The following is a 13,668-nucleotide window of genomic DNA, read 5'->3' on the forward strand; positions in this document are numbered from 1 at the left end:
AGAAAGAAGCGAACAGTTCCCTGGAGATCTAGAATTCAATTTTATGGGAATTTCGGACGTCATTTTAAAAGTTTCTTCCAACTCTCCTTCTATCTCTCTCTCTCTCTCGCTCGCTCGCTCTGTGTGTGTCTTTAATTTTTTTTTTTTCAAATCCTCAGTCACACACACACACACACACACACACACACACACATAGTCCTGCTTTGAAGAACTGTAGAAATTCATTAAAATAAAAGCAACACGAAAAACATACTCTTACCCGAAAAAAGCTTAAATATCAAAATGACAGTGTGTAAAGCTTACTTTCTGAACATAATAGAGTTTTTACCTTTGTATGGGAAATTGATTCTAAGATAAGAAATACGATTTCTATAAAAGAGAACGTAAATTCTCCACACAGATGATTCCACATTTTTCAGAAACTGCAGCTTCCTCCAGCTAGAGATATTTTTTTTCCAGCGGTTGGGGGAGGTCTTCAAGATATGTTTGTTTCTGTTATGGTATGTTTTCAATGATGAATTATTCAGTAGGATACGAAGTGTGCGCTGTCCGTATTCCAATCCAAAATGGATGCCACAAGCGAGCATGTAGCATCGTCATTGCTGTTTTTATCTTTGCAAATATAACGATCATGCAAAACATTTCAATATCTTTTTTTCCTTTTTTTTTACAAATTTTAAATAGCAAATGAAAACGTGTAGAACTTCATACGTGATCAGTCCATCTCTAGATGCTACCTGTCGATTAATTTGATTGATTTTTTAATTTCAGGTGTTTCATTGTTTTTCTTCTTTCCCTTTATTTATTGTTATTATTACATAAGTTTCTGTGATCAAATAAACTATAAAGATAAAAATTAGCCTGATTGAATGATATTGGATAGTCGTGACTGGTACTCTTATTGTAATAATGGGAATTTCGGATGAAGCAGGAGGACTTCTTCGGCAAGATAATACGCTGTTTGTCTACATCTCTTTTTCTAAGTGTAACCTAACTCTTATTGTAAAGTGTATATTAAGCTAAATTCTGTATTAATTGAGAATTATTTGAGCACACATGAAATTATAACCTCTTGATAAGAGGGCATTATTTTTTATATATTGTATTATTATTAGACAAATGAGGCAAACTTTAAAAAAAAAGTTTTTTTATTATCGAAAAATTACTTCAAAACATTATTGATACTAAACTTGAAACTTTTATTTTTATCTACATTTAATGAACTTAAGTTTTAAATCGTTGTAGGTATAGAAATTAGACAAATTTTTTGAATACTATTCAAAAATCGTTGGAGTTATTGCTAACTTAATGCTAATTCAGATAAATGAGTGATTGGGATGAAGCAAGAAGCATGGCAATAAACGAAAAGATGACGTTTTGATCTGATATATTATTATACATAAGAACATTCTGTGCACAGCTTAAGGCATGCAGCTAGATACTTTTCGTTGAGGTGCTGTTGTTGGTTTAGGATGTGAAAAATACATAATTCAAGTCACTTATTTTGCCATAAATATTTAATTGCTTTCATATGGTAAATTCTAACACATCGAATGATATTAGCTAATAAGCAGAACCTATTAGGTAATTTTCTTATAATTATTTATCGTTGTGTATATATATGTAGAAAGTTTTTTAAACTTGGGTTTATTATGTTAAAGATACCAAGCAATTTTATAAGCTAGGTTTTAATCCTTTTTCCAATCCAAGTGAAACAAACAGACAACTAACTCAAGTTTTCGCCTGAACATAATTCAAGTCTGATGCAACTCGTGGTAAAGGTGGAGTAAGTCTGATCACTTTCCTTGGTATTTCCCCCTAATGCAAAGCACATCCCCTTGCGGAGATGTATGATGCTATGTATTAAAGGCAAGGGCCACTACCCAGAACAGTTTCGACCTTGTCTTGTCAGTGGGACAAGGTCTCGTCAGTGGGAGCCAGACCCTAAAATGCCAAGGTAGAAGTAATGCAGAGCTTATAAATTTTACCTAAACAAATTGCCACAAGGTGCTTTGATCTTATTAAATAAAGATTGCAGGATGAGAGTAAAATGCAGAAAGTTGTTTAAACTTCGGTATACTATGTTAAAGAGGCGCCCACTGACGAGACCTCAATAAAGGTCGAAACCTGTTTGGGTAGTGGCTTTTGCCTTTAATGCATAGCCTCATACATCTCCGCAAGGGGATGTGCCTTGTATTAGGGGGAAATACTAAGGAAAGTGATCAGAGCTCACCTCACCTTTACCACGAGTTGCCTCAGACTTGAACTATGTTCAGGCACAAACTTGACTTACTTGTCTGTTTGCTTACTTGGGAAAAAAAGATTAAAACCTGCCTTATAAAATTTCTTGGTATCTTTAATATATATATATATTATGAGTTGGACATATATTTAATAACTTAAAATAAACATCTGGGATTATAAAGTTCGCTGATCATGCTTTATACAGTAGAAAATATCAAAAAATGCGCCCTTGTTTATTTCAGTCTAATGAAACTTGTGCTCTTTTTACTAAAGTCTTCTCCTCAACAAACTTTATTGAATCTCCCGTGGTGGTTAATAATCTAATGCCATCACGCTGTATGTGTGCAAGCTATGCACGGAGCACGATCTTTCACCCAGCGGAAAAGGATTTTCTCTCCTGAGAACGCCGTAAATTCGGTACAAGGGCGTATAGCTTTTAAAAGGTCATTATGTAAAATTATAATCAACTGGAGTAAAATTATAATACACTGGAACTTTCCTTAAGGGAATTTAAAGATGAAAGTCCAAGTATATTAGCCAGGTTTTTACTAGGTCATTAACAAAATCGGTCCAGGTTTTAGTTTAAGATTCATAAAGAATGTTCAGTCATATATCACCAAGAAGAATCTACTTGAAGAAAAAATTAGTCCTTTTAAAAATAGGATTTTTTAAATTTTTTTATTTTTCAAAAAAGCGCTTTAAATCTAGTCTAACACTGATATTCATTTAAAATAATTCACAATAATTAAAATTAAATAGAAATTAATAATGGACGCTTATAAAATTTTATAGTCATAAAACAAAGCCGGAAATGAGTAAAATAATTTGAATATTTACAACCGAGGAGAATTTAATTATATAATTACAGGCACTGCTGCTGTAAAAATAAATAGCATAAATGCAACAGTTTAAAACGATTAATGTACTGCTTGCAAATAACATACGTTATATATATGAAACCTCATATATAACAAATGTTATATATTAGGTTTCTTGTTCGCAACATTGGTGAATTAAATCTGTTACAAGGATTTGTCTCACACAAACGCAAGGCAATATTTGGAGACAAATATTAATAAAGAGATAAATTCAGCAGATATCCATTTTCATAATCTTGTAAATAAAGCTTTTAAAATAAGTAGAATTTTTACAGTTAGAAACAACCTTATAAAATGAATTTTTTTTTGTTTGTTGAATATTTTCAACAAACAAACTTTTTTTTCATTATTGAAAGCATTAAATATCATGGTTCAATGTACGCAGCTCAATTTAATCTTTGTATCACTAATTTATGTGAGAAAGAAAGAAAGAAAGAAAGAAATAATACTCTTCACTTAGTAAAATTATAAATCAGATAAAAACGACCTTTAAAACAATTTTAGGATAATATTTCTTGTAGAGTAACTTCCAAAAGAAAGAGAATTATTGTCTTTTTTCTAGTAGTAAACTAGAAAAACTTTTCTAGGCCTATTTTCCGGCTCTGTTCCCAAATTTAATCGACTTTTTTTGGATAGAAAATTAGGAATTTTAACTCGTAATCTCAGAAAAATCGACCTTTGAACTGTCCCAAATCCTTCCAAAAGTAGAGACGAAAGAGCACGGTGAAGATGCGTTCATTCTTCAACTCTCTTTGAAGAATAAACGCATCAGAGATTTTTAGTCGACCTCATTTGACAAAAGACTATTTACTTAATTTTCGATATTTTAAATATAACGTGTGTTTAAATCAATATATATCGTTATTCTATTTTTACAATACCACAAAACACTTTTACATTTTTTAATACTCATCATAGGATTTTATGTGATCTAAAATGACTAATTAATCGATGAAGTATTCGAAATTCTAAAGGTGATGTATTTTACTTGCCTTGAACGACTAACTGGACACTAGTCTCATCCGTACCAAACTGATTAAGCGCCAAACAAGTATACAATCCACTGTCATGTCTGGAAGTAGAATGGATGGTCAGTTCTGAAGACAAGCGTATTTTTTCCGATATTTCCTTAATAGAGTATCTGAAAAAAATTACATTTTTTTTTCAACATTTCTGGGAGACAAAAGTGGAAATTAACACTACTTACTGATTAATAGATTGACTTTCTTTAAGATGGAATGCAAGTTTGGATATCTACAGATAGAATATATTTTGTTAATTTGAAGAATGGTTTTCTTGTAGAGTTTTCTTTCTTTCTTTCTTTTTTATTCTATTTCATTTTATTTTTTTCTATTATATTATTTCATAGAGGATATGAAATTTATATTTTATAGATTTTTTAAAAAAAAAAACTAGATTTGCTACCACTAATCTCGCTGTCTTGGATAACGTCGAAATATTTCCAAAAGTAAATTCTACCTAAGTAATTGGTTGTTGCAAGAGGACGCTAATAAAGATAAAATTCACGAAAGAGAAATGACATTATTTCTACTTTTCGATAAAGAGTTTTTCTTTCCATCCACGGTTGCTAGGTTACCTCGTGCAGAAGTCATAATTAGAAAGGCTGCTTCTCGAATCATGAAAAAAAAATGCTTCTTTAGATATAAGCCACCAACTTTACAAGAAAACTTGCTTGTTCTCGTAGAGAAGATCGAAAGTAATCTTTTCCCAAAGTTTCTCGTTATTTTCTGGTTCTTGATGTGTCTTGACTGCTATCACGTTGCGGCTACAGACAGTGTCCGTTATAGGTGCGACATCTGTCGAGGTCTTACGGCTTTTCTTGTTTCTGTAAGGCCTGGATGAAGGGTTATAAAGGTTCAAATGTGCCTAGTGCAGGCAGGGAGAATTGCTGACAAACCTTCGGGGGAGGATAAATTCCTAAGTCGATCGTCGGAGAGATGATGATATTGCCGCGAGAGAAGGTTAAAGGTAGACTGCATGCTGCAATAAAACCAGGGGCAGAGAACACTGCATCGAAGCACAATCTACAAAGAAGAATAAATTCACGTGTGGACACGTTAGAATTTAAAACAAATGCTTAAAATATAGTTATGCGTTCTGCAATGTTTGCTGGCATCATTGTCAAACTTTGTTCTTTTTCTGCTGTAAAATTATTTTCTTGGTGAGTTATATATATTGCTTATCACGACAGCATTATATAATGATAAGAAAATTTGCGATTTTGTTATTAACGAACACATTCCGTGTCCAATAATCATATAATACACTTAATATATTGTATTGTATTAATACTACACTTCCTCTTACCACAACTTTGGATCCCTTCAAAAATCATTTAGTGTAAAAGAGTCCAAAGCCGGCCTGGTTGACCGAGTGGTTAGCGTATCCTCTCTCCAGCCTGCGGGTTAGAATCCCGCCGTAGGCATGGATGTCTGTGAAAATACTAGTGGTGGTGGTCGGCGGTAGATGGCGTTGATGTAGATGATGAAGGTAGTTGCCACAACTTCGGATCCCTTCAAAAGATGTAAAAATCATTTAGATGTGTAAAAGAGTCCAAAGCCGGCCTGGTTGGCCGAGTGGTTAGCGTATCCTCTCTCCAGCCAAAAGGCTGCGGGTTAGAATCCCGCCGTAGACATGGATGTCTATGAAAATACTAGTGGTAGTGGTCGGTGGTAGATAGCGTTGGTGTAGATGATGAAGGTAGTTGCAATTGGTGGAGACGGAGAGTTGTAGAGTAGGTGCCCTCCCTTGATGAGTCTTTGGACTCTCTGGAGGTGTTATGTAATAATAATAATAATGAAAGTTGGGGAATCTCGAGGTTTTCACTTTTTTTACTTAGTCATTTAAATACCGATTTAATTAACATATGATCAGTGGAGTGTATGGCATGTGGCAAAGGATGTCTTTATTTTTCATAAAAAAAGATACTGGTGTCTGAAACGCTGACAAAATACAGATACGATCCCTGGAAAACCAATAACAATAGAGAGGAAGAAAGATAAATCTGGTGAAAGAAAAATTTACTGTGGGCATGGGCTATTTAAAAATTCGATTTCCAAATAAAGGTTCAGCTTTTAACATGTCGATGAGTTTCTTTGAGTTTTAGTTTACAAGTGAACGAGGAAGAGAGCAAAGTGTCTCGGAAGTAATTCGTTGTTCAAATTTTGAATGACTTTCGCTTGAATTAAGGACTAAATACGGATTCTGGATTGTTACTAATGAATAGCTTGACAATAAGAAGAATACGTTGAGTTAGGTTAATTCTTAATTTTTGCAACGAAACTTTCCTCTGATAATTTTTAAGCTCGAAATTCAGAAAAAGTTCGAACATATGATTAACAACCCAAGTCTAATGAAGAGGGTAGGCATGAAAACCTGCGCTTAAGCGGGCTACGGTTACGAAACGTTCCCTGAGTAAGTCTCAGAAGAAGTTATACACTTTCAGCACAGTAAGAAAGCAATCTTTTTTTTTTTTTTGCAAGACAACGCTAATGACATCCACTGATTGCTTCTTAAGGTATTTGGAAAGTAGGCTAGCCCTTAGGCATCTTAACTTAAACCAAACAATTTCCGTTCATTGCGGAAACCAAACGTAATATCGATCAACAAATACTAAGCCATTTTAAGGACTTACTTCATAGTTTGTATCTTCGCGAAAAAAAAAAACCGGACGACCAAGAAAAGCCCATCTGTGATAACATCCATCCCTCGTCATTAAACTTTCATATGTTATGTATTAACTATGAATAAATAAAACTGAAGTGATCCTCTGCACAACTTCGGTTTATTTTATATTCATATCCTACTTTGAACAGCAGCATGCTCTTTGACACTGTGATCAGGTTTGCATACTTTAGATTTTCATGTTCAGTAGCATTTTCACACACATTTCCTCCATTTATCTTTGACCCTAAGTGTCCTTGGAACTATTTTCCCGTGCTCTCCGTTGGGAATGTTTGTTTGAAATTGAACTGCCGTGCGTGTTATTGACAGTTACTTTTAACTACTGCTATTTTTTAATAGCAGAATATATTTTCGACTACTCTAATTAGTTCATCAATATCAATTTTAATTACAATTTTATATTTTGTAAGAAGATATCAGATTAAATATTCTCGGTGCACCAAATGTGAAATTATCTATCACTTGTTTAATAATAATGGTCTTCATAAGAATTAAAAAGTGGCGTTTTATACACTGAGTTCGCTTTGCATTAGGAGCACCCACCTAATAACGCGTTGGTTCATCTCTCTGTGCAATCACGGCTCGAGACGTTCCACAAGGTGTCGACCCATGTCCGCTGTACCAACTCCGTCATTCACGCTCGTTCTGTGGAGGAGGATCATCAATTCTCACACCCCCGTTCTAGAAAATCCCACACATGTTCAGTTGGGTTACAGTCAAGAGAGTTTGGGGACTAAGATAATGTGACGAATTCATTGTCGTGTTCCTCCAGTCACTCAGTAGTTGTACGAATCTCCGATGACAAGGTAAAGCGTTGTCTTGTTGAAAGATGCCACTGTGGTTGGGCTAGACCTCTTGAAGATATGGATGGAAATAGTCGGCTAACAGGTTCCTGTAGCGTTCACATTCTGTGTTCGTAGGATGTTAACCATCGGACTTAGGACGTGCCAGGAAAAACGTTCTACAGACCATAACACCAGGGGATAGACCTTCATGCTGTGTACGCCAAATTCGAACCCGGCCATCAGCATGGTGCAGCACAAAACGAGATTCATCGCTCCAGATGACCTTTTTTCATCTGTCGAGGATAGTTCGACACATGCAAGGCGTTGTTTGCGATGCCTGGCTGTCATTGTGTGTATCCTTGTTGGTCTCCGGCTGTGGAATCCCAGGTGAAGTGGGATATGGGGCATGTGGAAATGGGTCGAACTGCCCTACTATTGTATTGATGGGTGAGCTGTGTGACTGTTGCACGTCGTTGTTGAGATGTCAGTCGTGACACCCGATTCTCACCTATAGGATCAACGACGCAAGGCTGGCCAATGTGAGCCCTTCTGCTAGATATCTGTTCATGGTTAAACCAGTCCTAGTACATCCTTAATACAGTAGTACGGGAGGCAACCAACAAGTGCGGCTCCTTCTGAAATGGGCGCCAACTATCTGCCCGCGGTATAATTTGGCTTACGTCACCAAGTTTCTCCATTACTGGCAAACGTTTATTGATTGCGTACAGAGGATAGGTGTGCCCATTTAGTACCCATAGTACCCGCACGTGACATTGATATCAAGTGGCATTTCGTTATCTAGCTGAATATGTAAATTGGGGGGGAGAGCGTTCCTAATGCAAAGTTAACTCAGTGTATCATAACGAGTGAAATTATAAAAATTCAGATTTTGATCTAAACTTCATAAAAAGTCTGGAGTATATCAACTACATATTATTAAAAGTTTGAATATAACATTTGCAAATTTAGTAGCTGGTACCTCAAATGGAAATCGCATGTGCACCTAAGTAAGGCTCTGCGAAGTTAGCAAAATATTATTTAATTTTTAATATCAACTAAATTCTGATTTAACCATCATTGAAAAGGTGTCTGTGCAATCCTGTAGACATGTCATTGCCTCCACAGCTGCAGACCACCAGAAGAAAGACTTAATGCGTCTGTTGTAGTTGCAAACTTTTTTACATCGATTTCCCGAATAAGTCGTTCTTTGGCACAAGCGAGTAAGGTTTTACTAGAAACTTGAGTTTTTCGTCTGTAACTCGGATTAACCGTTGAACTCTTTCATTACATAATATATGCCTTTAGTACCACGAAATAACGACGTTTTAAGGCTCTCTCCTCCGGCGAAACCTGTGCAGTCATTGATACTCTTACGTTCGGCAATCTGCGAAGGTTAATAGCGGAGACAGATGCCCGTGATTTTTCCAAACAAATTAAGGCTAAAAGACTGCCAAGTCACTTTGGGTATAGCAGGCCGTTAGAAGAGATATTTATTTTGTCAGTTAAAATAAACTTTGTCTCTCTTTAAAGATAATTAAAAATATCACTCTTAGTAAATTTTTCCTTACTAATTTTAGCTTCGGATTTATCGTTAAACTCTTTCTCTATAAACTACTGCTATTCTTATAACTTTCTGTAACAAACATTACCTCGAATCAGAATGTACTGTGAGCACTTCCTTATTTTTGTGCCAAGATACTGTGATGGGAAAGTCTCCCTTTACCACACACTTCAAGCTGGTATTAGCGCCTTCTTGCACCGCAGAACTACGATAATGGTCTTCGAATTTTGGAGGTACTGTTTAAATGAGAATAAAACTATATTTAGAATTATGCAGTTATATTTCAAATGACTTATGACTAACAATACCTAATAAAAATAGAGTAAAAAAACAACAACAAAAACCTTACTTAAAATACGATCATCCTATGCTGCAATACATTACGAAAGTATTTAATTTTTTAAAGAAACTTTTACTACATTTCTTTAGTAAATCCTTTCTTTACGTTTAGAATTCGTACAAAGAGAATTAAATCTTTTTTTCTGTTCCACTATTCCAACTCACTCACTCTGGATTTTTTCGTAATAACTCTTACCTTGGACATTGAGATAAACCACTTTGCTTAAAGCAGCTCCAATACCGTTGTTTGCTTGGCAAAGATAGTAACCTCTGTCTCCTTCCTCGACATCTCGGATCATCAAAGTTCCATTGTTGTATTGTCGAATGCGGGAGCTGGGAATGATGTAGGCAAAATCTCCAGGTGTATCATCTGTTCAGAAATACAGAAAAATGAAAGAATCCTTAAGGAAAATACTTAGACGTGAGTTTTAAATTTATCTAGCATTTATTAATATTAGAATATATAATTGTTATACAATTATTAATCACTTCTCTCTATGAGAAATCTGTGCTGGAAATCGTTGTGTTCCTCACGTCCTAGATAATTCTAACGTGGATCTTTCCACCCAAACTTCACCTCGTTCGGTGAACGGCAGTGCCGACTCATTTTGTAGAATTATTGTAGAAAATAATGCACGATTATATTATTTTCGTTAAATACTATGAATACTTTTAAAGGGTTTTATGTTTAGGATCAAATTTTTCGCCTTTTATTAGTGGAGGTTTCAAATGGTATGTCTATTAAGTAATATTCCTAGGGGTGTCTGACATTTGGCCTATCCAGTTCACTGAATTAAAGCATCAGGTTACATGCTGTTCTCGAATACACTCGTACTCATGTGGTTATCGGAGTATACAATGAACAACTTTACAGTTCTGTCTAATTCCATGCTAACACAGCTTTCAGTTGTTTGTACGCGATGTGATGCACCTGCGTCCTTCGAGTTTTGTTGACTCCGAAAGCATCCTCTGCTGGAGACAGTTCCATTACTCAGATTATATCTCTATCATATTTAAAGGGCTCTCAAGACATTTTTGGACGAACCGTATTCGCATACGGTTATTCCCAGTGGTAGTCCACTCATCAATCTTCCATCTCTACAATTCAATGACATTCGTCGAAAGTAGTTTGTTTCTGACTGAGTGGCGCAGTGTTCTATCAGGGCAACGATCGATCTACCATTTATGGATCTGATGTCAAGTCTTAAATGTGAAGAAGTTTTGGACGAAAAAGGAATGATTTGTGCCTTCCTTCATATTTCTGGATGTTGATAGCATTTATCAACATCCAGAAATATGATATAATATGTTAAAGCAGGATGCGTTGAATATTTAAGATTTAGGTTTGGATGCTCAATTATTGTATAAAAAACTCGAGAGAGTAATTTACTTAAATATAAAGAGCCAATAGGCTTCATTTCGGCGATATAAACATTATTTAAATTATTAAGGGGATTATAAAATTTATGAAACTCTCTGATTCCAAACTTTGAGTTTCTTATTCGGTTTTAACACAATGTGGGATTTAATATCCCCTTAATAATTTGAATAATTGAGAGAGTAATGAATAACATTCTTAAATTTTAATTATATTTCGAAGATATGGCAATTGCTTTTAAATTGGAAAACAGTTTAATTGACAAAGCATGAAATACCAATATGTCAATCTTAATTAACATAGCCAAGTAACAATTAAACTTTTTTTTACTAAACGTTTAGCGTTTTTAAATCACCATTTTAAAACAATTCAACAAATTTAAAAGGTTAAAAATTACCAGCTTAAAAACAATTTATCCAAAAGTTTAAATAGAAAGTGCGAACCATTTATAAATAGGAAAAATATCAATAGTATTGAACAATCATATAAATGATTGAACAGTTTTAAAATGCGTTTCGTAATAGTAACATCGTACAGTGACGTCATCTTTATCATTTTGTCTAATTTTCAGTCTTCTTCCTTCACTACGCATTATTCTCGCTTCCTATGCAGGGTCCGCCTGTTACTTAGATGCGACTTCTTGTTAGTACCACTCCCAACCGACCTGTCGCCTGGCCTGCCGCTGGGGGGTGGGGGAGATATATTTTTGATGTAGAAGCGTATGTTCAAGTGGTCGGCTTGCAGGCTATGCCTGAGGAAGATCCTCAAGTTGCAGTGCTTAAAAATTAGACAAATTACTGAAAATTTGTCTAATTTTCAGTAATTCGATTAAAATGATTGACTGAACATTTTAATAGGTCTCCATCTTAACTGATTTCAAAAATAACAATTTTTATCTGGACTTAAAATTATTCAGTTTAGATCCAATATTAGTCCAAATCCACTTTAAACCGCTGACCTCAAAATCTATTGACAGTTGACTATTGACGATAGCACTCTCCACCAATCATACTCATACGATAAGTATTGCAGTGCTTAAATATCCCAGGCTTCAAGATCATCTATGATGCGTACTCTAAACACTGATTTCCACAGCATTTTGCAGTGAGCTTGCCAACAACAACATATTCACGTTTCAACGCTTCCAAAAATAATTTAGCCTGTTTTCTCGCAAAAAAAATGATTTATTATTCGCACTTAATTTAGTAATGATAAACTTAACTGTCAAGACCAGATCTCTCTTCACGGACTGATTCTTTCTCTTAGTCTTTCCTAGCATAATCACACAATTTTCGTAGCCTCGTCAGATTCCAGAAAACGTGGCATGTTTTTTTTTTTTTTTTTCCTCAAAACGTTATAACATGGTGGCCATAAAATAACTTTCCCTCTTTGAAGGTATCTGTAGCTAAAACTAATACACGGAATGTGACCACATTTTAAATTGAGACTTTCAAAGGCATGGGGAGATGAATTCCGCGAAAAAAAGATTTAGTACCAAAAGTAGCTGATAGGAAAAATTTTGGCGCTGGTGGAGCCGAAAGCAGTCAGATATTTGCAGTAAACGCAGATAATAAGAATTATGAAAATTTTACTGTGCGTATGTAACAGCAGGGCCACCAATTCCACTTAAAAAGGGATTGGGAACGTTCAGGCAGTTATTCGAATGACGGACGAAATGTGCTCAATACGCGTCCTCCCTTGCCTCCGCATGCTTTACTTGTTGAGTTGTTTTACCTTAAACAGTGCAATGCTGTAGCGGCCCTTCGAGAATTTAGAAGGCTTCATAACCTGCGTACATGTACTATGTCAGCTGTAGCACTCAGAGCTATGATTAAGAAGTTTGAAGAAACTGGAAGAAACTATTCTTATTATCATTGTAACGCGCCACATATCCAGCTGGAATGAGTAACGCGGGTGTCGCGTACACCGTCGAAATGTTATTATTTCATTTTATCTACCTTTAATGTAATTATTCGCTTGTTTTCGGCTCCGCCAGCGCCAAAATTTTCCCTATCGGTGACTTTTGGTAATAAATATTTTTTTTCTCGGAAATCATCCCCATGCATTCAGAAGTCTCAGTATAAAATTTGGTCTCATAGTTTTAGCTACAGATGCCTCCAAAAAGGGAAAGTTATTTTATGGCCACTTTATGTTTAAATCGCAGCAACTCTACGTTCTATTTATTATAGTAATTTATGATTACAGTTTTCATTATAGTTTGGTCGTAGAGTAAAAATAATATTTGAGTCAGATCAAATTTAGTCCGTTTAGTTCGATGAGAGGTCTTTGCTATTTCACAGACCGACGGATTTAACATGATTTAAATCCACATTTTGGTTTACATTGAATGGATTCAAATCATTCCTCAAGTGAAACTCGGCATCCTTTGTTTAATCACAGGCCACTTCGTGTGCCTACAAGCACAAGAATTGCAAGCGAAATAGGCTTAGGCCTTTCACGCCTCCGATGTAATTTCTGTTCAAGTGCGCGGGATGTTGTGATGCTGAAAACGCTATCACTCGTTTAGAATAATCGAATAAATTATACATTACTATAAATATTAAAGTACAACCGTCTTAAATATTTTAATGAAATAACAATTATGAATTATTAGCGAGATTAGCAAATGTCTCTTTGGTATGTTATCTACGAGAAAATTACGAAAACTATTATACATGAAAATTTGTTTTCTATTTTTAATTAAATATATACAGGTATCCCTCGATTAACGCGGTTAATTAATCCCTCGATGTTACTGCGTATATCAAAATCGAGTTA

General features: G+C 35.1%; 1 protein-coding gene across 1 annotated transcript in view; it reads right to left on the bottom strand.

Annotated features, from left to right (window-relative positions):
* LOC150094683 (cell adhesion molecule Dscam1-like) overlaps positions 1-13,668 on the bottom strand; it is a 216,207-nt gene that overhangs the window by 88,461 nt on the left and 114,078 nt on the right. Inside the window, exons 11-13 of the mRNA XM_090411621.1 lie at positions 9,709-9,882; positions 9,262-9,409; positions 4,115-4,263 (exon numbers count right to left, since the gene is read on the bottom strand). Of these exons, the coding sequence (XP_090267747.1) occupies positions 4,115-4,263; positions 9,262-9,409; positions 9,709-9,882 (471 nt within the window). The remainder of the gene's footprint in view (positions 1-4,114; positions 4,264-9,261; positions 9,410-9,708; positions 9,883-13,668) is intronic.

This window comes from Typopeltis vanoorti, chromosome 21 (assembly GCF_054136105.1).
Source record: "Typopeltis vanoorti isolate ZY-2024b chromosome 21, IOZ_Tvanoo_1.0, whole genome shotgun sequence".
Classification (NCBI taxonomy): domain Eukaryota; kingdom Metazoa; phylum Arthropoda; class Arachnida; order Uropygi; family Thelyphonidae; genus Typopeltis; species Typopeltis vanoorti.